Genomic DNA, 21,364 nt, shown 5'->3' with positions numbered 1-21,364 from the left:
GTTGACTGGGTCTATTTTTAGCCCCGGGGAGCCCGGGATTATTGGAATTGAGAAGTTCCTGATATATGCAATGGTGAAATTGTTAAATTGAATGGGTGAGGCCACACACGTTCCCAACCAGAATTTGCTGAGGGGCTGCTGAGGAGGAATCCCAAAGGAGAAGAGGCAGTTTCTGCTCTTGTCAGAAACTCTTCCAGAGGAGTATTTACAGCTTAGGTACCTCCACAGCTGCTGACACTGCTGTCTCTGTGGCTATTCTTGCTGTGTGCTGCCACCGCCCCAGACAGTGCCCTCTGCTAGCTCTTGCTCTGCCAAGGTTTGAACAGTATGTAATATCTTCAGGTATCTAATATCAATATCAAGCAGGTGATGTCTAGCTAACCAACATGCCCACAGTTGTGAGTGCATGTTTATTAAAATGTGATCTGATCTTGACAAGCATGTGCAAGTTTGCTGAAGCTGCATGATACAGAAAATTGCAATTTTTTTTTTTTCCCAGTAGGAGAGGTGGTTCTGGCATCAGGTGATTATTACTTTTTAAAAAAAAATTTGTGTGTGTGTGTCTTTTCTAACTCCAGCAAATGTTTGGATCTCAGAGTCTCTAGATGGAAGCCAGAAAATCCTTTTGCCCTTGTAGAATCAGTTGCTTGGATGCCTTCTAAAACCGTTCATGTCTTGGAAATCATATACTTTTTTTTTCCCATAAGACTGCATATTTAATCCTGAGAGTTCATGTAATTTCATCTGCATTTGTTAGTTTTAGCTTGTTTTCATAAGGAAACAGGTTTTGCATAATTGCACTATCCATATTTTTGCCAGCATCATCCTTGCATCCTAATAACTTTTGAACACCCTGGCCAATTTCACACAAAGGTGCTAGAAGCAGACATCTCAAAGACATACTGCAAAGTTCTTACTGGCTATGGAAAAATCTGCGTCTGTGTAGAAGAGAGAGATCCAAATTACTGCCCTGTTAAGGAGAAGGCTAGAGCGTGCGCTGAGCCGCTCCCGAGCGTGGTCTGCCAGCCGCGTGCACGTTTTGGCTGGCCCTTCAGGACACGCATGGCTTGAGCGAGTTATATTTATCGTGTGAGTTGTTTCCTGGTCTATAGTTAGGAGAGATGGGAAGGGTGTTCTGGGGGAGAAGGAAGGAGGGAGGTGGGGTACAGGAGGAAGCTGGGAGTTTAGGGAGAAGAGAGGTGGGTGAGGGGAGCTGGAAGCACCCTGGGGAGCAAGGTTAGGAACAAGGGACAGGCGTTTGCAAGGCAGCCAGCCTCCCTGTTTCTGCTCCTCGTCGGATAACCTGGCTTTTAAAGATGATGGGGTGTCCCATGTCAGACGTTAGGCTATGGTGTGAGGTGGGAGAGGCATGCTCTGTTATTTCATAGAACCATAGAATGGTTTGGGTTGGAAGGGACCTTAAAGATCACCTGGTTCCAACACCCCTGCCATGGACAGGGACACCTTCCACTAGACCAGGTTGCTCAAAGCCTCATCCAATCTGGCCTTGAACACTGCCAGGGAGGGGGCATCCACAGCTTCTCTGGGCAACCTGTTCCAGTGTCTCACCACCCTCACAGTCAAGAATTTCTTCCTAATATCTCTTCTAAATCTCTCCTCTTTCAGTTTAAAACCATTCCCCCTCACCCTATCACTACGTGCTCTTGTAAAAAGCCCCTCTCCAGCTTTCCTGTAGGTCCCCTTCAGGTACTGGAAGGCTGCTAGAAGGTCTCCCCGGAGCCTTATCTTTTCCAGGCTGAAGAGCCCCAACTCTCTCAGCCTGTCTTCATAAGAGAGGTGCTCTAGCCCTCTGATCCTCTTCGTGGCCCTCCTCATTCCAACAGCTCCATTGGACTCATTCCAACAGCTCCATGTCCTTCTTATGTTGGGGGCCCTAGAGCTGGACGCAGTACTCCAGGTGGGGTCTCACCTTGATACTATTTCCCACTAATAGTATCAATAAATTGCCTCAATAGTATCAATAAATAGCCTCCAGCTTCAAGCTGGAGTTTCCCCATTTCAACTATTTAAGGAAAATATAAATAATTTGATTGTTTTAATGATGGATAACACTGCTGCTTTGTTAGGGTGGCAGGTAACCATGGCTGCTGCCTTCCCAAAGTAAGAGGTAAAGCATAGAGGGAGTATTAATTTAGCTGGTATCGTTTAAAAAACCTAACATGTATCCCTTAGGGTTCAAACCTGAGACAGTCACACTAACAACATGACGACGTTGCATGTGATGCTCCTACTGTTAAGAGCAGCCTTCAAGGACAAGGAGGTTGTCCCAGGGTGCAGCCCAGCTCCTCACAGCTGTGCATGGTGGGAGGACACGAGGCAGATGGCATAAGCCGAAACTAGACAGGTTCAGACTGAATATAAGGAAAATTACCTTCATCGTGAGGACAGCCAAGCAGTAGATCAGATTGCACAGAGAGGTTGTGAAGGCTCCACCCATGGAAGTTTCCATGACCCGGCTGGAGCAACCTGGTCTGACCCCAGGACTGACCCTGGTCTGCACAGGTTGGACTGGGGACCTCTCGAGGTCCCTTCCAAGCTGAAGTAGCCTCTCCTTTTGCCAAAAAAAACCACCAAACCAAAAACCCCACCACATTGTGCTGTAGAAAAGTGTCTTACAGCAGTTTTGGATTGACTGATAGCATTGGGGCTGTTATGTTTACTAGTGGGACTTTTATGATAAGTGTGCTAAGAATATGTATTGGACCCCTGTCTTAAAAGCAGAATTCAATACCTGAGCGAAATGGTTGTGGATGCATTAGTTGATTCTCAGCTTAAGACAGAAAAGAAACATTGTTTTGCCTTTTTTTTTTTTTTTAAATTCAAACATCTTATTTTCATGAAAGATAAAGGTAATTTTAGTAAGGAAAAACAAACTCATCCTTGTGCATAAGCAATTCCCATCCTGGGACTGGATGAATTATTATTATTGTTGTTACTATTAGAGCAATAGTAAAATGCCAAAGAAAGCTGTAGATTTATAAAATATTCAAGACAGAGATGTGGCTGTACAACTTGTAGACAGGGAATGGGTTCTTCATCATTTAATATGCAAAGTTACAGAGTGTTACTTCTGCACTTGCCTCATTTTGCTTATTTTAAAAATATAATTCTTAGCACATACCTAGCTTTTTAATATACTCCAGTCTGTGGGTTGTCTTGTGCCATTGATTTTAGGCAAACTTATCTGTTGTTCTTAATGGGCAAATCTATTGATTTAAAATCAAAAGTTGATGGTGTGACATGGCTTGTTAAGGGAACGTGGTTTTGGTATTAAGGCAGTCAGGTAGCAGCTCCCAAGACCATTGTCCCTGCAGAAACGGAGCCTCTCGTTGGTGTGCCTGGGTGATGGGCACTGGAGTCCTTTGAGTTTGGTACACCCTTTCCCTCTCCCACTTCTTCACTGGAATGAAGCCTGCAGCACACCCCCAATGTGAGCTACAGCATGTTCCCAGTCGGGATCATTAGCAGTAGAAAAGTACTTTTTGTGCTAAAACTTTCCATTACCTGCCTGAAATGTGGCCCTATGCATTAGGCTGGACTAGTTGTAGAGGACAAAGGCAAAGAAATGAAAGGTCAGAGGTAGGTACCATCCCTGCAGGATGAGGGGAGTGACAGAGTGCTGGGAAATTAATCTGATGTCTGTTCATCGTTACTATCCATTGCAGATAAGGAGACAGTTCATTGAAAGTGATTTTTTTCGGTGAGCTTGCATGGGAAGTGCACAACAGCTTATGATGTGCTTGTTGATAACCTTCACTTCACGGGTGACAGGAGTTTCTAGGGACCAAGTTTCAAACCAATCTGTCTGCGCCCTCAGTTTCAGGACTCTGACTCATATGTGGGAGCAGGTTAAAAGTTGTATGAAGCAATTATTTTCCCTGCTGCCTGCCTCATCCTGCTGACAGAGTTTGTGCCGCTGTGTGCCGGGAGGACTGAATGTCTGTGGAGCAGCTCCTGAACTGCTGTGGTTTTAAGAGCTGTGATGAACCAAACCTCGCTCCAGAGGCTTGATACTGATGCAGCCTAAAGTGAAAGCACTCAGTTTTGTCTCTGTATTTGTTATGAGGTGGCCTGCTAGCATAGTAGTTTTTTGCAAGAATCCAAAGTGGACTCTTGTTGTAGATGTTGACCCAACCAACGTGTTGAATACCCCTGCATGCTGTGTACAGTTGCCTGTTCTGCTATTGGGTTGATATGTGTTGTCATCTCAGTTGGACTTCAAATTTGACTTTTTAATAAACAAAAAAATCCAGAGTCCCATTTAGCTGAGATGACACTACAAGTTTGAGTTTTTATTCTTGCAATGATCGGTAGTTGGGAATCAGCCCGATTCTTCTCTGAAACTGATCTCATCAGGAGTTCACAGGGACATGGAGCATTTGTTAAAAAAGGAAGGAAAAGTTCCTTATAGGTGTTTTCCCCCAACAATCATATGTCCAAAAAGCGAAAGCTGGTCTCAGAATTTATTTAATTTTGGTAGCTAGGACTGGATTAATCTGCTCACTGTTTTCAGTGCTCATTCCACTGCCGTTTATTTTGGGTCATTTAATTTCAACAAGGCTTGATCTGTTTACAGCACTTTCTATAGTAGCGTGACGGGCCCACACAGCTCTTTTATAGTACATTCATTGCTAACCAGGAGCTCCAAAAACTAGTAAATGAGGCACAGACGTGAATAAGTTGAGAGAGGACAGCACATTTTTGTATAGTTGGATTATTTTGGAAAGTTTTCTGAAATAACCAATCTTTTGTGCACAGTGGGTTGCTTTGCAGAGCTTGAAGTGATGGTATATAGTAGCTGTGTGCTTTCAGAGGTGGGAGCAGAGGGCTGGACTGCAGGCACTCCTCAGGCTTAAGGTACTTCAAAAGCCACTGTGGTTGAGAGTTACTCTCAGTCCTTATTTGAGGAGCACTTTTGTTTCCACAGGTAGATATTTCCATCAGGTAGAGTAGTTTGATTTGATTTTTCTGTTTTAATCTTCAGATTTGCTGCATGAACCATTCACATACGAAATAGATTAAGGTTAAATAGATCTCAGTTAAAAATGTCTTAAAGCGTATGCTGATTGCCTGCACTGGACATGCTTTGATTTAACATGATGAAGGCGATGGCCTTGTTCCTTCCAAATGGAAGAGCCAGCCGCCTTTTGTGTCCATCAAATCGTGACTGCTTCTGTTTCTGCTCATACCAGCTGACAAAGTAATGCTCCTTTTGTGTACTTCATTAAACCAGACAGAATTAGTGACTCCCACAACACAAGTCAGCAGGAAAGCACGATGTCCTGAAAATGGCTGCAGCTGTACTAGCAGGACAAAACAGCACCAAGAAGTGTTCCTGAGTGCCAAGACTGTTTTTTTTTCTTAAATTTTTAGCTTTCTTGAACTCTTCTGGCCTCTGCCGTTTAGCATACTCCTGAGCAGTGGCCAGGCGCAGTTCAGAGAAGGGCTGTTCTCAGTAGTTGAATAGTGTGGAAATAGCTGTTTGCATTCCCGTTGGCCTCGGTGTGGGAGAAACCTTCCTGAACATGTTTAACTCACTCCTGTGTAGGTAGTTATTACATCCTTATAGCAGATTAGAGGCAGAAACAGCAGTGTTTCAGTGTCTGAGTAAAAAGTATAACATTAACTCTGTTGTTCTGGGACGTTTGAAGCGTATTGAAGGTTTTGTAGCAGTGCGTGTGTGCATATGCATACACTGAGTCAGTGTATGTGTGTACTCTGTGATGTTCTTGCATGGAGATCTTAATGTTTTCTTGGCTATAGGAGGATATTCCTGCTTGGCTACGAATTGTAAAGCCCCTATACCAGTGAATGGAAAGTTTAAAAAGCTGTTTTTAAAAACGTCTCAATTTGGGAGCTTACCTTCTACAAGTTGAGTGTGTCAAATGCAGCTTGACTAATGCTCTAGGTCCTCTGGTCACAGCTCTTAGAATCTTGTGACTCTGTGAGCCGTGTCATCGAGGAGCTTCTGATCTCAGCAGGTCCTGCCCTGCAGTTACACAACCTGCTGGTGCACCCTGCGATTTCCCTTTCTGGGGGAAAACGTATCGTCATGTCTTAGGCTGCTCTACCTACATTTTGGTCAGCGTGCACTGCTTATAGAGGTGTGCTCCATGTCCATCTCCTCCAACACAAGCCATCTCAGGGGTGACTGCCCACACGAACTTTTATTGTCTCATAACTGTCTAAAACTTCGTGTTTTCAGGTTGATCAGGAGCTCTTGTTTTGCTGTGTACCTTCAGATTTTGCTCTGTGCGCTGCTTCTAAATTTAGGCTGTGAAAGTACCAGCTTGACTTTTCTTATATACTTGAATGGAAATAGTTCAAAGTTGTGCTGATGTAATAAAAACAGGAGGCCAGAAGGCAGCGAACTGGAATAAGAGTGAACGTATGATAGAACACAAGCAAAGAGTGGTCACTTTAGGTCCTTACTGCCATGAGCACACAATTATTTTTTAATATAATGTACTTAAAAGCTGTGTTTCTCTTAAAGTTTAAATTTGTTATTCATAATGTCATTTATAAAAAAAGTTTATGTTATGATAACACCAGATACTCTAGCCAAGATACCATGAGAGGCAGTTCAGGCAGTCTGGATAATACTCAGAGTATTAATTGTATAGCAGTGATCTGTACTTAATGAAAATACTGTTTCAAAGTCTTTCTCTTTTTTTTTCGTGGCTAATAGCCTTAATGATCAGTCAGAGGTAGTGGGCTGAGGCAGAGCTCAAGGTCATCAGCTCTTCCCAGCCTGCTACATAGTTCCCAGGAAACACCCTGTATTTCATTAGTTCTTGCTTAGTTATGGTGTAATGTTTTGCTCAAAGGCATTAAACTATCATCAAAAGCAGCAGACCAATCAGTGCGACTTCTTTTTCCAGGGTCGTTGTACGAGGGAGAACTGCAAGTACCTTCATCCACCAACGCATTTAAAAACTCAACTGGAAATCAATGGCAGGAACAACTTAATCCAACAAAAAACTGCAGCAGCAATGCTTGCCCAGCAAATGCAGTTCATGTTTCCAGGGACACCGCTACAGCCAGTGGTAAGTGTATTTCTCTGATGGTGTTATTGGTAAGTAAAGTTGAAGTAGAAGACTATATTGACCTGGAGAAGTTCTCTAAACCTAGTATCAATAAAAATAGTCCCTGTCTGTTGACTTAAGGAATTGCTGAGATGCTAGAGAGATGTTCATTTATATTTGCATTTGAAAATATAATGGAATGTTGCTGTAGATTTGATACTTTTTTTTTATCCCAGACTAATTTGCAATTTTTTTCTCTGTATTTTTTTCCTTCAATCAGTTCATGTCAGGTTTAGTCTAGATATGCCAGGTTTTTACCTATAATCCTTCTGGAGGTGAAAATTTGTATAATAATAATTTGCTAGTAAGCTATTTGAGTAGGAATGCGAAGTTTCTCAGGAGTCTATGAGTTTGAATGGCTTTAAATAGTATTTAATCCCAGTACCAGGCCCAAAGGTTAATGTCATTCTGGGAAGCATTTTCTTACTCTCTTGAAATCTGAAGTGTCCGAGAACAAGACAGAGAATTGCTGGTGCATGCACTTTGCAAACTCAGCTTTTTATCTTAAGGTAATGCATATGGTGCCTGGGACACTTCAAATCCAGAAGGTGACATAAAACTAGAGTCTTGCAGGCATGAGCAGCATCTTTGGATATACATGAAAATGATCAGTTGCTCTGGGCTGCCTTTGCAGTTTTGAGCTCCTCATTGTACCAGGCTTCCAAAGCCTGGTTAGGCAAGTAATCTGAATTAAGCTTTTCACACATGGCTGCTAATGATGTTTTTTCAATCTGAACTCCTAGTGTAAGGCACTGGAGTGGGATTTTTTTCTCTAACTTGAGGCATCTGGAGTGTTGGCATCAACTTCTGCCCTGGGCTTCCTAGGTCCATTTATAGTTTATCAAAAGAAGTAGGCATTTCCAATTACTATTCGCTTGGCTTGTTTCAGATGTCTGCATTCAGATTAGATGATTTTGTGTTTTAAGCACCTTTGTCTTTCCATGGGCTATCACAGGAGCCAAGTGTAAACATCTCAGAGGAAGACTGTATCTGTATTTGGTCACAGGAAGCTCACCCCAGATGCCTTTTTCAAATGTGTTTTACACTTGAAACATCTGCTGTAAGGAGGGAGGCATGAACAAAAATTGTGTGTCAGAAGTCCCTGAATTTCTGGTACATGTTCATCAAAATGTATCTTGGTATATTGGCATAAAGCGTTTTGATATTTCTTGATTTTTTACTGCTTGAGTTTTCACCAAAAAAAGTTTTCATGAAGTAATAGATTTCACCTCTTAGTATTATGAGAAAAAATGAAGTGGCAATATTATACTTTTTTATTCTTACCCGTTTCATCATTTGAACTTTACAATTTCATTTACGTAATGCCTTCTGTACTGATTGCTGTGATAAAAGTGCCGGGTTTTATTTCTCTCTCTGTCTCGCATAAATTGTCAGATTAAGATGACTCAGCCTTGACCAAATGGATAAAAAGTGAAAGAAAATTCCATAGAAGTCATTTGACATGTGGATTTATTCTTAAAATTATAGCTGGTGCAAAGCTGTTATTTATATTTTACATAACACATATTGTTCCCAACATAGTTGAACTGTTGTTTCGTATAAATGTTCATTATTATGCTCTAAAGAATTTACCTTCCACTTGGCATATAAACCATGCTGTTTGATATGAAGCAGTTTTGATCTCTGATAAAAAACAGAGCATTATTCACTTTTAAATCTCTGGGGCAGGTAGATGCCATTTCAGTACAGTTGGGTATCCTGGCTAATCTGTTGCTCAAAGCATCTTCTTGATACTAACTCGCATTCATTTATAATTTAGTAATTGTTTCCAAAGACCAAAAAAAAAAAAAAAAGCTAGAAATAAACTTTCTAGCTCCTATGCTTTCTTTTGCTATTTCCTACATACTGTGCGTGGCTGCCTTCCCTCCTCCAACAACAGACCACCTTGATGAGAAAGACACTCCTCCTTCGTTAAGTGTTGTTGAGTCTTTCCCTAGTGTTCTGCTATTGTGTGCTTCATTTCTAGCTGCTGACTTATTTAGGAACTTAATTTCTGACAAAGATAATCTGAGATTTGTCCTGTTTTTCTGCATAGTTTTTCGTCATTTATAATTATAGCTTCAGTCTCCAGGGTAAATGTCAGCTCTGCAGAACTAAAGCACTTTCCAGGTCTGACCATAGCCTGACCATGGTGATGTTCTGCCTCTGCCCCCCATTGAGCTGGTGGTAACAAACCCACCATTCTGCCTTGGTAGGGCTGCGTTTTAGCATCACACAAGTCCTCTTTCTTCTGGTCACGACTTCACTGACTCACTGTAGGAAGGCATGAAACAGATTTTTAGGCCCGTATCATTCCTTCCAATCAAATTTTTTCGTAAGATGAACTCTAGCTAAGCCTGAATAATCCCTTTCTAAATATTGTGCCCAGCTGAGATTATAATATTTATTCTGCTTGCCACTGGTGACAGCTGAGCACACAAACATTCACAAAGGTGAGGTATTCCGATGTGTGAGCTGTAGTAACATATAATTGCAGGAGGTGGCAAAATGTGAAAACAGATGGAAGTGACATGCCATGCTCATTATATATACTCTCATTAGAAATATGTCTTTAATATAGTTAATAATGCTTCACCCATGAAATCTGGTACTTTGAAAAATAGTCTGTTTTCCCAAGGAAAACAGGTATTGAGAAAAAGCAATAAAGTCTATGTTATTTCTACTTTTAGATGTGTAAATAAGTCTGCAATGTAAGCTGGACCTCCATAGAGATTCAGGTTCAAAGTACGACTCCCTTTGCATTGGCAGCCCCTTTTCCAATAATAGAGCTATAAAGTGTGGTTCTTAGTATGCCGCTGGAATGTGTTACGAGATTAAAAGGAGAGAGTACGCTGTGTGTTTTGCCAGCTGTTTGGCATTTTTTGATCAAGAAAATGAATCGGCACCAGAAAGAACAAGCAAAAGGCAACTAATAAGTTCTTGATTAAGGGGTTTGTTTTTTTTTCATCTTGGTCTGTGTTTTCCTTTTGCAGCCCACATTTCCAGTGGGTCCCACAATAGGAACGAACACGGCTATTAGCTTTGCTCCTTACCTAACGCCAGTAACACCAGGAGTTGGCTTAGTCCCAACTGAGATCCTGCCCACGCCGCCTGTCATTGTTCCTGGAAGTCCACCGGTTTCAGTCCCCGGTTCAACTGCTACCCAGAAACTCCTCAGGACTGATAAACTGGAGGTACTGTAGCCAGCGCTGTGACTAGAAATACAATCCTCTGTTAGGCTGTGTGGAAGATCCTGGAGGGAAAAACTCTATTGTTTTAGAAATGATGCTTAAATTTAGTTGCTACAAATAAAGACCTTGTAACCAGGCAGGATTTCTACACTTGCAGCCAGTGGTAATTAAACACTGTTATTTTTAAGGTAATGCGTTCGCTCAAATTTAATACAGACATCAACATGAATTTTTACCTTTTGTAAAGTTCATCTCTTCCAAAATACCTCAAGTATACATGCCTGTAAAGGTATGCCTTGATGAAATATCAAGCAAATTTTTATTGCAGTATTAATTCTATCCTGGTATTTATGCATTGATATTAGGGCAATTTTATAGCCTTATGGGTCGACATTAGGGGAACTGTATAGCCCTTCAGCCTTGAGCTACAAATGAAGGTGTTAAACGTTACCAACCTTGCAGCAGGCTGAAGGGGCAAGCCCCCAGCTATGTGCAGAGCCTCCCTGGCGTTGATGGACCTCCTCACGGCTGGGCTCAGTGGAATCTGTGATCCAAGCACACAAGAAGGCCAAATGGCTCTTGCAGCAATGAATGTCCTTTCCCAAAAGCCTTAGCACTAATGTCTAGAGCAAGTTTCTTCTTAGGAAAATGTTCCTTCTGCCCGTTTTTGAAAATTATTTTTAAGGACGCTCTCAATTTTGTTTGTGGACTCCATAAAAAGTACAGTACATCTGATGCATGCCATCCCTGGGTCTCAGCAAGAGGAACTCCTTCCCTACCAGTGGTGCAGGAATCTAAAGTGTAGTCAGAAAAGGACTGAATATTTTGTGATTCCCGGCTAGTTTTGCAGGGGCAGTTACTTCAGTAAGTATCCTTCCCAGGTGTTTTCTAGGCAGGAAAAAGGAAAGCCATTTGGGAATGCTTCTGTTGCATGTCAAGTTCATTTAGCAGCTGTACTGCAGAGCTACCTGAGGAGCCAAGCACTTAAGGGTAAAATAGATGCATTTCCCTCTCCCAGAAGAAGATGAAGCATTTATTAAATTGAATTCGCTGAAAACCTTGAGCTAACCAGGGAAGGGGGCAGGTGTGTCTTTTGGGGGCGCGGGGCTCTCCCTGCCCTTTCCGCGTGGCACCGAGCTCTTCCGCTGCAACGCGTGTTGTTTTGCACGTAGGTGTGCAGGGAGTTCCAGCGGGGAAACTGTGCGCGTGGAGAGACTGATTGCCGCTTTGCGCACCCGGCAGACAGCACAATGATTGACACAAACGACAACACCGTAACCGTGTGTATGGATTACATAAAAGGTCGTTGCATGAGGGAGAAATGCAAGTATTTTCACCCTCCTGCACATTTGCAGGCCAAAATCAAAGCGGCACAACACCAAGCCAACCAGGCTGCGGTGGCAGCCCAGGCAGCTGCGGCAGCTGCGACTGTGATGGTAAGTGCTGGCATATATGGCTGCCTTTTTTTGACAGAAGCTCTTTGATGCCTATTTTGCTTCAATTTAATGCTGTTTGCTTATACTTTCTTTTCTCTTTTGCCTCTTTTTTTTTTCCTTTGGTAAAAGATAAGAATTTGTAAAATTATTACTGTTGCTTGATGGGAAGAAGCGCTTTTTTTCTTTATACCCTTATTTTAATGCTGTATTTCTATCCAAGACAGTGAAGCAAATGACACTCTATACCACTTCTGTTCTCTGCCTTGATTATATGTTAAATTTGCCCCTAGTATTTCCAAACAGAAACAAAACTGATAAACTTCCATGTCCCCTGGAAAACAGGGGCACATATGTTGTTTTAGCTCTTTGATGACAGATGTGCATGTGGAAATTTGGAAGAAAGGGAAGAAAAGCAAAGAGAGAGCTTTTGCCTCAGAGATCGGTAGTAGAAAAGAAACCTGTATCAAGATTCAGCTCACCCCACCTTAGATGTCAGTCAGTTAGATATCTGAGCGTAGTCTAGCCACCTTGGTCTCACTGTATAGGTAGTGGAGAAAAAACAGCGCGTTCGTCTGATCTACCATTAGTGCCTGTCAGAGGATGAGAAAGAACTGCCTGCTGTAGATACACATCTATCCCCGCTGGCTGAAAAGTGTTGACTGTATCTTTTTGAACTTTGGTTAGATGAATCTCACACCTAGAGACTTTTCTTGCATATCCCACTGTCATGGGCAACTTGGGGTCACGGGGTTTAAAAGTAGTAAACTAAAATAGGAATCATTAAGAAAAAGCACAGTAACTATAGTCAGAAGAAAAGAGATTGAGAGCTTTCTATTTTCAGAGCTCTTACTGAAAACTGTTCAGAGAAGTCAACCCATCCATTTACCAGTATTGGCTCTCTCTGATGGTTGCTACCAGGAAAGTTGATAAATTTAAATAGAGTGGTATTGATAAAGTTAAATAAATCGAGCATGCAGTATCTGACTTGGGAGACAAAATTGCTGGCAGCAAATCAAAGAATCATTGTCCTCATTGCTGGCAGTGGATGAATAATTAAGCAGATGTGGTTTGTGGACTTGTGGGCAGTGCATACAATAGTTATAGACAATACAGTTATTCTCTGGGAAAAAGCCTACCAGAAACACAATACAGTACAGTATATAACTACCGCAAGCTATTGTATTTAGCAAATTAGCAAAGACCAGAGTTTTTGAGGGACAAAGGGTAAGTTATGCAAGAAAGTAAACCTCCAAACAGAAGAGCATCTCTTAAATTTTAATGTTCGTTCTCTTATAGCATCCCCAGTCTGTTTTTGGTATTTCCCTTTGTTGAACTTAGTGATGTTCCTCTGTGCCCATTTCTCCATCCTTTCCAGGTCACTCTGAGTGGCAGCTCATCTATCTTGTGTATCAACCATTTCTCTGAGTTTTACACCACTAGTGACTGGCCTCCAGCTGGACTTTGTGTTGCTGATCACAACCCTTTGAGCCTGGCAAGTTGAGCCAATTTTCAATCCACCTCACTGTTTCCCATTTAGCCCATACTAAGTAAATTTGTCTGTGAGGATGAAATGGGAGACAGTGTTGAAAATGTTTCTGAAGTCAAGAGAAACAACATCTATTGCTCTCCCTTCACCCACCAAGCCAGTCTCATCGTAGAAGGCTGTCAGGTTGGTTAAGCACAATTTCCCCTTCATGAATCTATGCTGACTACTCCCCATCACCTTCTTGGCTTTCATGTGTTTGGAGGTGGTTTCCAGGAGGATTTGCTCGATCGCTTTCCCAGGGACTGAGGTGAGGTTGACTCACCTGTCATTCCTCAGGTGTTCCTTCCTGCCCTTTTTGAAGATAGGAGTGTCATTTACTTTCCTACAGTCTTTGGGAACTTCCTTCAATTGCAGTGGCCTTTCAAAGATAATTAAGAGTGGCCTAGCAGTGACATTGGCCAGCTCCCTCAGCACCTGTCGATGCATCCTGTCAGCTCCTGTGGATTTGTGTACATCCAGTTTGTTTGAATGTTCCCCAGCCTGATCCTCTTCCTCCAAGGGTAAATCTTCCTCGCTTCAGACTTTCCCACTGGTCTCCCACTGGCCTGAAGGCCAGTCTTACCAGTAAAGACTGAGGTGGAGAAGCCATTCAGTACCTCAACCTTTTCCATGTCCTGTGTCACCAGGTCGCGTGCCCCATTCAGCAGCAAGCCCACATTTTCCTTAGTCTTCCTTTTGTTGCTGATATACTTGGAGAAGCCTTTCTTGTTGCCCTTCACATCCCTTACCAGATTCAACTCCAGGTGATCTTTGGCTCTCCGAACCCACCCCTGCATGCTCAGGCTGTGTCCCTGTTCCTCCTGGGGCATCCATCCCTGCTTCCGCCTCTTGTGCGCTTCTCTTCTTGTGTTCGAGTTTATTCTGGAGCGCCTTGCTCATCCGTGCAGGCCTCCACTGTGTGCATCTTGCTCATATTCCAGGAGATATTATAGTGTACCAATGTGACATACAGCAGACAAATACTATGCCTTGGTATGTTTGATCATTTTTATTATTATCTTTATTTCCTTTCCATAGCCTTTTCCTCTTATCTGTAGCTATTGACTTTTTTTGGTTGTTAGTTATCTAGGAGATCAAATGTTGAGCAAGAGATTACCTGATGGAACAGAAAGAGGCAAAGGAGATTTTCCTATCAGGACAAAATGAAAGAAAACATGAAGGTGGGAGAGAAAAATGGACAGTCAGTCTGAAAGCCTGAAAAGAGGAGGAAACTACATGGAAACAAGGTTGATGAGTAGGTCTAGAAACAGCTCAAGTTAAGGCCTTCAGGTTGGAAAAACTGTGAGACTCAACTTGCTGTGGAAGATGAGGGGAAAGCCAGCAAAAACCTTCAAAATAGGGAGGTGAGGTTAAAAAGAGCATGGAGAAGAAGTGGAGAAAGGCAATCATAAACACAGAGATAATAAGTTACTGAGTGAGATCAGGTAAGATCTGCATTTGGATAATAAAGGTAATTAAGTGAAATGCTTTACTCTTGATTTGGATTTGTGGACTTCATTGCATAATGCTGAATTCAGTCGTAATGCTTCACCTCCGTGTAGACTTCCATCCATGGTGGATACAGAGTGGGTCTGAGGCTGAGCCCCTGCAGCGGGAGTAACGTCCCCTGCGGGGTTGCCCATGGGAGGTACCACACGTTGGCTGCACAGCGCCCTGCTTAGACACAAGAAGGCTCTCCATATCCTGACTTTGCATCAGGTGTTTCTTGCTATGTCTGAGTCTTGGACCCAGACAGATGAGCAGATCCTGTAGATCAGGGTACGTAACCCAGAAGTGTGCTGAAGGAGAGGTGGGGAGGGCGTTGGGAAGCCCTATACAGTGTAGGTGCAACAGAGCCAGGTACAAGGAATAGGCAAAGCGAGGGCCATCCTGCAAAATGCCCTGCTGGCACTAGCTAATCTTGTGACTGTAAGCTGCTTGTAGGTACTTTGTGCCTTGTCCTCTTTTTTTTTTCACCTGTATTCCCTGTTTCCACATACTGATGTCAAGATAGGCATAATCTGTGTAGCTTAAAAAGAGCTAAATATCAGCCTGTGTTTAAAAAAAAAAATTTAAATTCTGATTTATAAGTAGATCTTCCTTTCCTTTTTAAAGGTTTGTAACTATATTACACTATAAAATTTGAAAGTAATATTTTATATGAAAAAATTTTTTACAGAAAGCCATCATATCAGCCATAAGTTTGATCTTCTTATGGAAGTATACATAAGTGTATATGCCTATGTACTATGCCTAAACATTTTCATTTTAAAAAAGTAATAATGCTGGACTAGTATCATAACTCATATGTTAATGATCGCTTATGAACTGAGAGCAGTATTTTTACTCCCTGCTCCTGAAGCTAGTACTGCAGGTTGTAGCAAAATTTAGAAAATATGTTTTAAATTCTGAAAGATTTTTTTTCCCTCTCAATATAATGTGGTAAGTTACAAGGAAAAAAAAATCTACGAAAATGACCCAGCTGTAGGGGAAAAAAAAGGAATTAATGATAAGTTAGTGGAACTACACATATTACTTATTCTGCTTTGTATTGGAAAAGGAGAACCTCTCTCATTTTGAACCCCAAATCTATTGAATGACACACTTCTCCTCTTAATTAAAAGACCCTCACCTTGCAAGCACTGATACTAGTAGTATTTGTAATGCATTACAACTTTCACTAGTGCTTTGTATTTGAAAATGTAGCCTCCCAAATGGATTTTTCCGCTTTAAAGTGTGACTTAACTAACTTATCAGGAATTCTTACGGGCATATCCTTAAAACTTTCTGCATCTCTGTGAAGTGTTTATACGATGCTTAATAGTGTCTGCAAGCTGCTGTTTTACTCAACTTTCCTGAATTTCAAACATCTATATTTTACTCTCTTATATGCTTTTAACTAAGGTATAGTAGATGCATTTTTGCTTCGGTACTAATTCGAAATGTAATATTCATTTCTTTAGAAGACATTTTTGTTGTTGTGCATGCCTAGTGTTTTGTATGTTGTATATTGCATTCAGAATATTTTTTTCCTTCTCACCTATCCACAAATGCAATGCCGTTCCCATGATGCACCTCTGCTTGCTGTTTACCTGTATGTTAATTCGCTTGACTCCCATTGGCCCACTGCCATCATGTGCTCGCTGCCTGTTATTAAAAGACTCAGTCGACTGCCAAAGCAATGAAGCGACCTCTCGAAGCAACTGTAGACCTGGTACTTTGACCTTTCACCTTTTGCTTTGCATGTAGCTTTTTTGTTTTTTTTTTTGTTTGGGTTTTTTTTTTTCCTTCAGAGAAGCAACTAATGAAATTTGTATCGCTTTACTTTTGAACATCAACCAGAAATGATTTCACATACTCGTTAATTTACCAGAAACTATTTATCCATCTCATTCTCATACGTAATAAATGCAGACGATTTAGTTTGGTTCCTAACATGGTTTCATTTTTTTAAATATCCTCTCATGAAAAGTCGAATTGAGATAAAACTGCTTCTGTAATTGAAAACGCTTAATGTAATCCATTAATCTGTATGATAATAGGAAATGATATTTAAATTTAAAAAAGAAAATACTTGGCAATGAAACACAAGTGGTTTTTTCTCCCTGTAATATTTGGAAACCTATTTAAAGGCAATGCCATTTTCGTTGCTTTAAAGGCCTTTCTTTTCAGTAGTTGTGCTGCTACAGTTTTAGGTTAATAGTACCATGCTTTTGCTATCAATAACAAAATTTCACTCATTTTACATTGCTGCGCTTTGAGTTAATATGCATGGCGAGGCATCTTTAGCCGCTTTAAAAAATAACGAGTTTTTGTATTTATGTCTATGTTACGGACAATGTCTTAAAAATGACGCCTTTTTAACTAACTTTCTTATTTACAGGCCTTTCCTCCTGGTGTTCTTCACCCTTTACCAAAGAGACAAGCACTTGAAAAAAGCAATGGTGCCAGTGCCGTTTTCAATCCCAGTGTCTTGCACTATCAACAGGCTCTTGCCAATGCTCAGTTGCAGCAACACGCAGCGTTTATCCCAACAGGTATGTTGTAGCCACATTGAACCAGTTTTGTGTTCCTTAGGTAGCCTCCGTGTCAGGCAGTTGCACCTAACAGAAGGTTTTATTATGCTCCCCGCCCTGCTTGAGGTGAAGTCTGCACACAGATGTTTAGACGTTACTTTAATTCCTCCTGCAAAGTACGAGAATTGAAGCAGAAATTTCAACATGCCGTTAGGCTGCTTTTCACATTCATAGCCTCATTCATCATTGCCCACGGTTTTGCCCCTTTTTCCTACCTTGAATTGGCTGTATTTTGACTTCTGTCTGCCAGCGCTCTCCTAGGAGACGAGAGGGCAAAGTTCCGCTAACAAAAATGCTGGGAAAAGCATCACGCTTCAGCGATGCCGCGGGAAGTGTGCCGTGGCCGAGGTGCATCCTCCTGCTCCCTCGGGTGCTGCTTTGCAGCCTGTGGGGATCCCACCAGCTGCACAGGAGCGGAGCGAGAAGGGAAGCACCAGCCATAACCTTCCAGTTGATACCTGTGGGGAAGTACTGGCAAAATACATCGCTCCCCACAGCTGTACTTAAGGGCTTTGAGGCATCAGATGCGTTTTTGTGGCTGTCATTTTGGAACGCCACCAGTACTTTTCCTAGCATTTGTGGCTAATAGCTGGGGATATAATTCTTCATAGGGGTGATCTGAAGATGAGCGAATGTAATTTGCATTTCAGTACTCAGAACTCTGTAAAAATCAGAGCGTTCAGAGATGGCTTGAACTGCACTGTGGCTGGTGGCAGGGCTTCTCATTAACACTGCTAGAGAGAGAACGTGCTGGGTGCTCGTGTAAACAATAACAACATAACCCTCTAAATTATGTCAGTCACCCCCACTCCAAACTTCCCAAAGGTAAATACCCTGCCTAATGAATTCTGTGATTTCATTTGTAATTAACAAATAACATATTTTAGTATCAGAATGTTACCAAGTGTGAACCTCCAGAATCATTTAAAACTATGTGTTTGCAAATGTGCTTGACATTTCAGCGATGTTATTTTAGCTTATAGAAATAATGTTGGTTAAACCAGGAATGAAACACAACACACGATGATTTCCCGATCTATTACCATTCCCATATGTTTTTAAAGATAAAAACAAACACAGATGGCTTTGACTTCATGGAATTTTGCTATAAGGCCTGAGTAACAACCTTGGAGCCTGCCCCTGGATTTATAATAGTACGTTACAGCATGCCATATTTTTAGCACATTGGTGCACCAGAATATCTGTGGCAGAAAACATACTGACATTTATGGGAGTGTTTGAAAAAAATAAATAAGTTGTGAGACTGCCTATTTGGACATGAATGAAAGACTACCCTGTGCTTACAAACGTACAGAAATTTCCACAAATTTATCGTAACCCTGAGAATTTGCAGTATGATATGCATTATTCCTTCTCTTAAGCACTCCCTTTCAGGCTTATCGCTATTCTGTCCAATTGCCAAGGATTTTAATTTAACTATGGAAAATACAGTAGTTTAAACCTTTTTTCAGTGAAATAGCGTTTGGATATTTCCCAGACTTTTGGAGTGCTCATGCTTCCTTAAGTAGCTCATTCTTTGTGCTTTTTATCGTCCATCCCTCTTTGCAACTAATGGTTGTAATTACAGTTTTATCTTACAAATTTCTGATGGTAGGAAGGGTGGATCTTGGAACCAAACCTTAAGGCCCAGGTTGTTGGCAAGCCCCAAAACAAGTGCATGAAAAAAAGAAGAAACGGGGGTAACATAGCAGATGGAGCCCAGGCCCAGGGTGGAAAACCTTTCTCACGGTGCTGAACCTCCTGCTCTTTGCGAACACCGTCAGCACCTAGAAAGGATGTTAAAGAGAGGAGTGGAGTACAGGGGGAGGCTAGGAAAGCAGAACCCCCTCTATGTGAGTGGGTGTCATGAGCTCTTCGTTAAAGATGCTACATCTGATATTCCCACGTTGCCTGGGAAGGTTGGATTTGGCGGGTGTAAGGACTGTCATGCCACCCAGGTCTAAGGAGCAATGCATGACATTATCTGTTGGATTTTAAATGATTATTTATATTTTCTGAACTAGTATAATTTTCAAATGTGTTCCTTGTGTGTGTGTGTGTGTGTTAAATTTTAAGACAAGTTTTGCTGCTGGAATATATATAAAACTTAACTGTTTTATATAACTTCTCTGCTTTCTTAACCACTTGCTCCCCTAATAAAAAGTGTGGGGCTTGACTTAGCATGGCTTACCTCCAAAGTTCTGCACTTTGTTTGTTTTACATCAGTTTAATTGCTTTGTCACCTTCTCCTTACTGTTTGGTGAACGATCTTAAAAACAACAGATCTTTTCTCTCTTCCCATTGCTATTTGTTAATGTTTCTATAGCCTCTAGAGGAGGAACTTTGTGTATTCTCTGGGGACTGTTCTTGGGTAAGGTCATTCATAGTTACACTGTACTGTGATGGTCAGGTAAGAGGCAGCAGTAGTAATTAAGCAGGAATACAGGAAGCATATTTGACTTTGTATCAAATATGTGTGTTTGTGGGACTAGTCTCCTTATAGGCTCACCTTCACCAGCTTGCTATATGCATTGTACTGAAAACACACTATTCTTGTTTTCATTTGGTCTTCCCAGAGAGGTTAAAGGTGGACTAGGCACCAAAACTAAACCCCATGGCAGGTGAGCAGCCCTTCCAGAGCCCCTCTGAGGTGCCGTGGGAGCCTTTTGCTGGAATGTTACACACTTGGAGGTGTTTAGCCTGGGGACTTGCCACAGTAGTATTTCCTTTGGTCGGAAGCACCTCTCCATCTCAGGCGTTGTGTTAAGAACGAGTTACATTAACATAAAACACAAATCTGGCAAAGCCCCCGCAGAACAGTATCAGCTGATTCCATTTTAACTTCTTTCTCCGCTGCATATCAAAGAATTGGTGAATGTTGATGGCGCAACGTTGAGCTGAGTTACGCAATGAGTTCTAAAATCCCCAAATAATGTGATATTTAACCAAAGATGTTTCTGTTAACAAAACCTGTTGCTGCAGAAGTACTAAGTGAAAGGATAAAAGTACTAAATAAAAAAGTTTATGAAGTATCTTGTATGTACATAGAAACAAGCCAAAAGTCACATGGTATGCTCAGGGAAGAGTTTAGTAAGAACATAATCACCCTTTTTGTGTTAAAGCAAAACTATGAATGACCTTACAGTTTCATTTAACTAACTTACTTCTCTGTGGTTATGCTTGAATCTCACTTTGAATGTTAACTCTAAACGGCTAACCTGTTTCTTCCCTTTATCCACTTTTTTCACCTATCATTGCATGACACGCAGGGTCAGTTTTGTGCATGACACCCGCTACCAGTATTGGTAGGTTCCAAATTTCTTTATTGATCTCTTTTTATGCTGTGTATGATGTATATTCACTTGTTTCAAAAATCCAAGGCAAGGCGTAGACAATGACTAGAATTAAAGGTTCGCTTGTCCTTTTGGTTGACTTTGCAGAGTGTTTAGATTTGTAGATGAAAGCCGCAGTTTAGATGTGATATCACCTGCTATAACAACTACACTGCAAAACCATAATACCATGAATTCCAGTCTGCTTTTCAGTTTTCAAAGTTTTATTTCTCTTTATATTTTATATTGTCTAGTACTATAAAATCATAAAATACTGGAAAAAGCCAGCAAATTTCATCAGTGTTTTAAAGTTTCATAGTGGTGTGCCTATTTCTCCTTTTTGCTGTGTGTTAGAAAGTTTTATCAGCGTTTCCCAGAAATGCCTACTTTGATCCACGGAGGTTCTGTTGAAACCCATGATCTGAATCTTGCTCCTCCTTTAAATATATTTGCAGCTTGGAATTAACATTTTGGGCATGCAAAATGGAAGGCCAGTGTAACAGCCTCTAAGACAGAAAAGTAATCTTTCCTCTATTCTGTAGCCCTGTCCCAGTGATTCTTTTTGTGGGACTACTCAGATAAGCAGTTAAAATATCAAGCTTTTAAAATATCAAGTTAATAATTCTCCCATGAAGATGCTGGTTAAAATTCATTCTTAAAATAAGCAAAAGCAGTGACTTTCACAAAATTGACCTTGC

At 41.3% G+C, this 21,364-nt stretch overlaps 1 protein-coding gene across 8 annotated transcripts in view; it reads left to right on the top strand.

Moving 5' to 3' along the window:
- Positions 1-21,364, top strand: part of MBNL2 (muscleblind like splicing regulator 2) — a 109,440-nt gene that overhangs the window by 69,034 nt on the left and 19,042 nt on the right. For 6 of the 8 annotated variants that reach the window (XM_068395588.1, XM_068395580.1, XM_068395581.1 and 3 more), the window contains 5 exons: positions 6,903-7,067; positions 10,100-10,300; positions 11,470-11,733; positions 16,419-16,472; positions 17,142-17,295. In XM_068395588.1, coding sequence (XP_068251689.1) covers positions 7,014-7,067; positions 10,100-10,300; positions 11,470-11,733; positions 16,419-16,472; positions 17,142-17,295 — 727 coding nt within the window. In that variant the 5' untranslated portion in view covers positions 6,903-7,013. The remainder of the gene's footprint in view (positions 1-6,902; positions 7,068-10,099; positions 10,301-11,469; positions 11,734-16,418; positions 16,473-17,141; positions 17,296-21,364) is intronic. The other 2 variants (XM_068395584.1, XM_068395585.1) reach the window with 1 other exon arrangement.

Source organism: Nyctibius grandis, chromosome 2 (assembly GCF_013368605.1).
Source record: "Nyctibius grandis isolate bNycGra1 chromosome 2, bNycGra1.pri, whole genome shotgun sequence".
Classification (NCBI taxonomy): domain Eukaryota; kingdom Metazoa; phylum Chordata; class Aves; order Nyctibiiformes; family Nyctibiidae; genus Nyctibius; species Nyctibius grandis.
The sequence above is the reverse complement of the archived record's forward strand: the minus strand, read 5'-3'. Positions and strand labels throughout refer to the sequence as shown.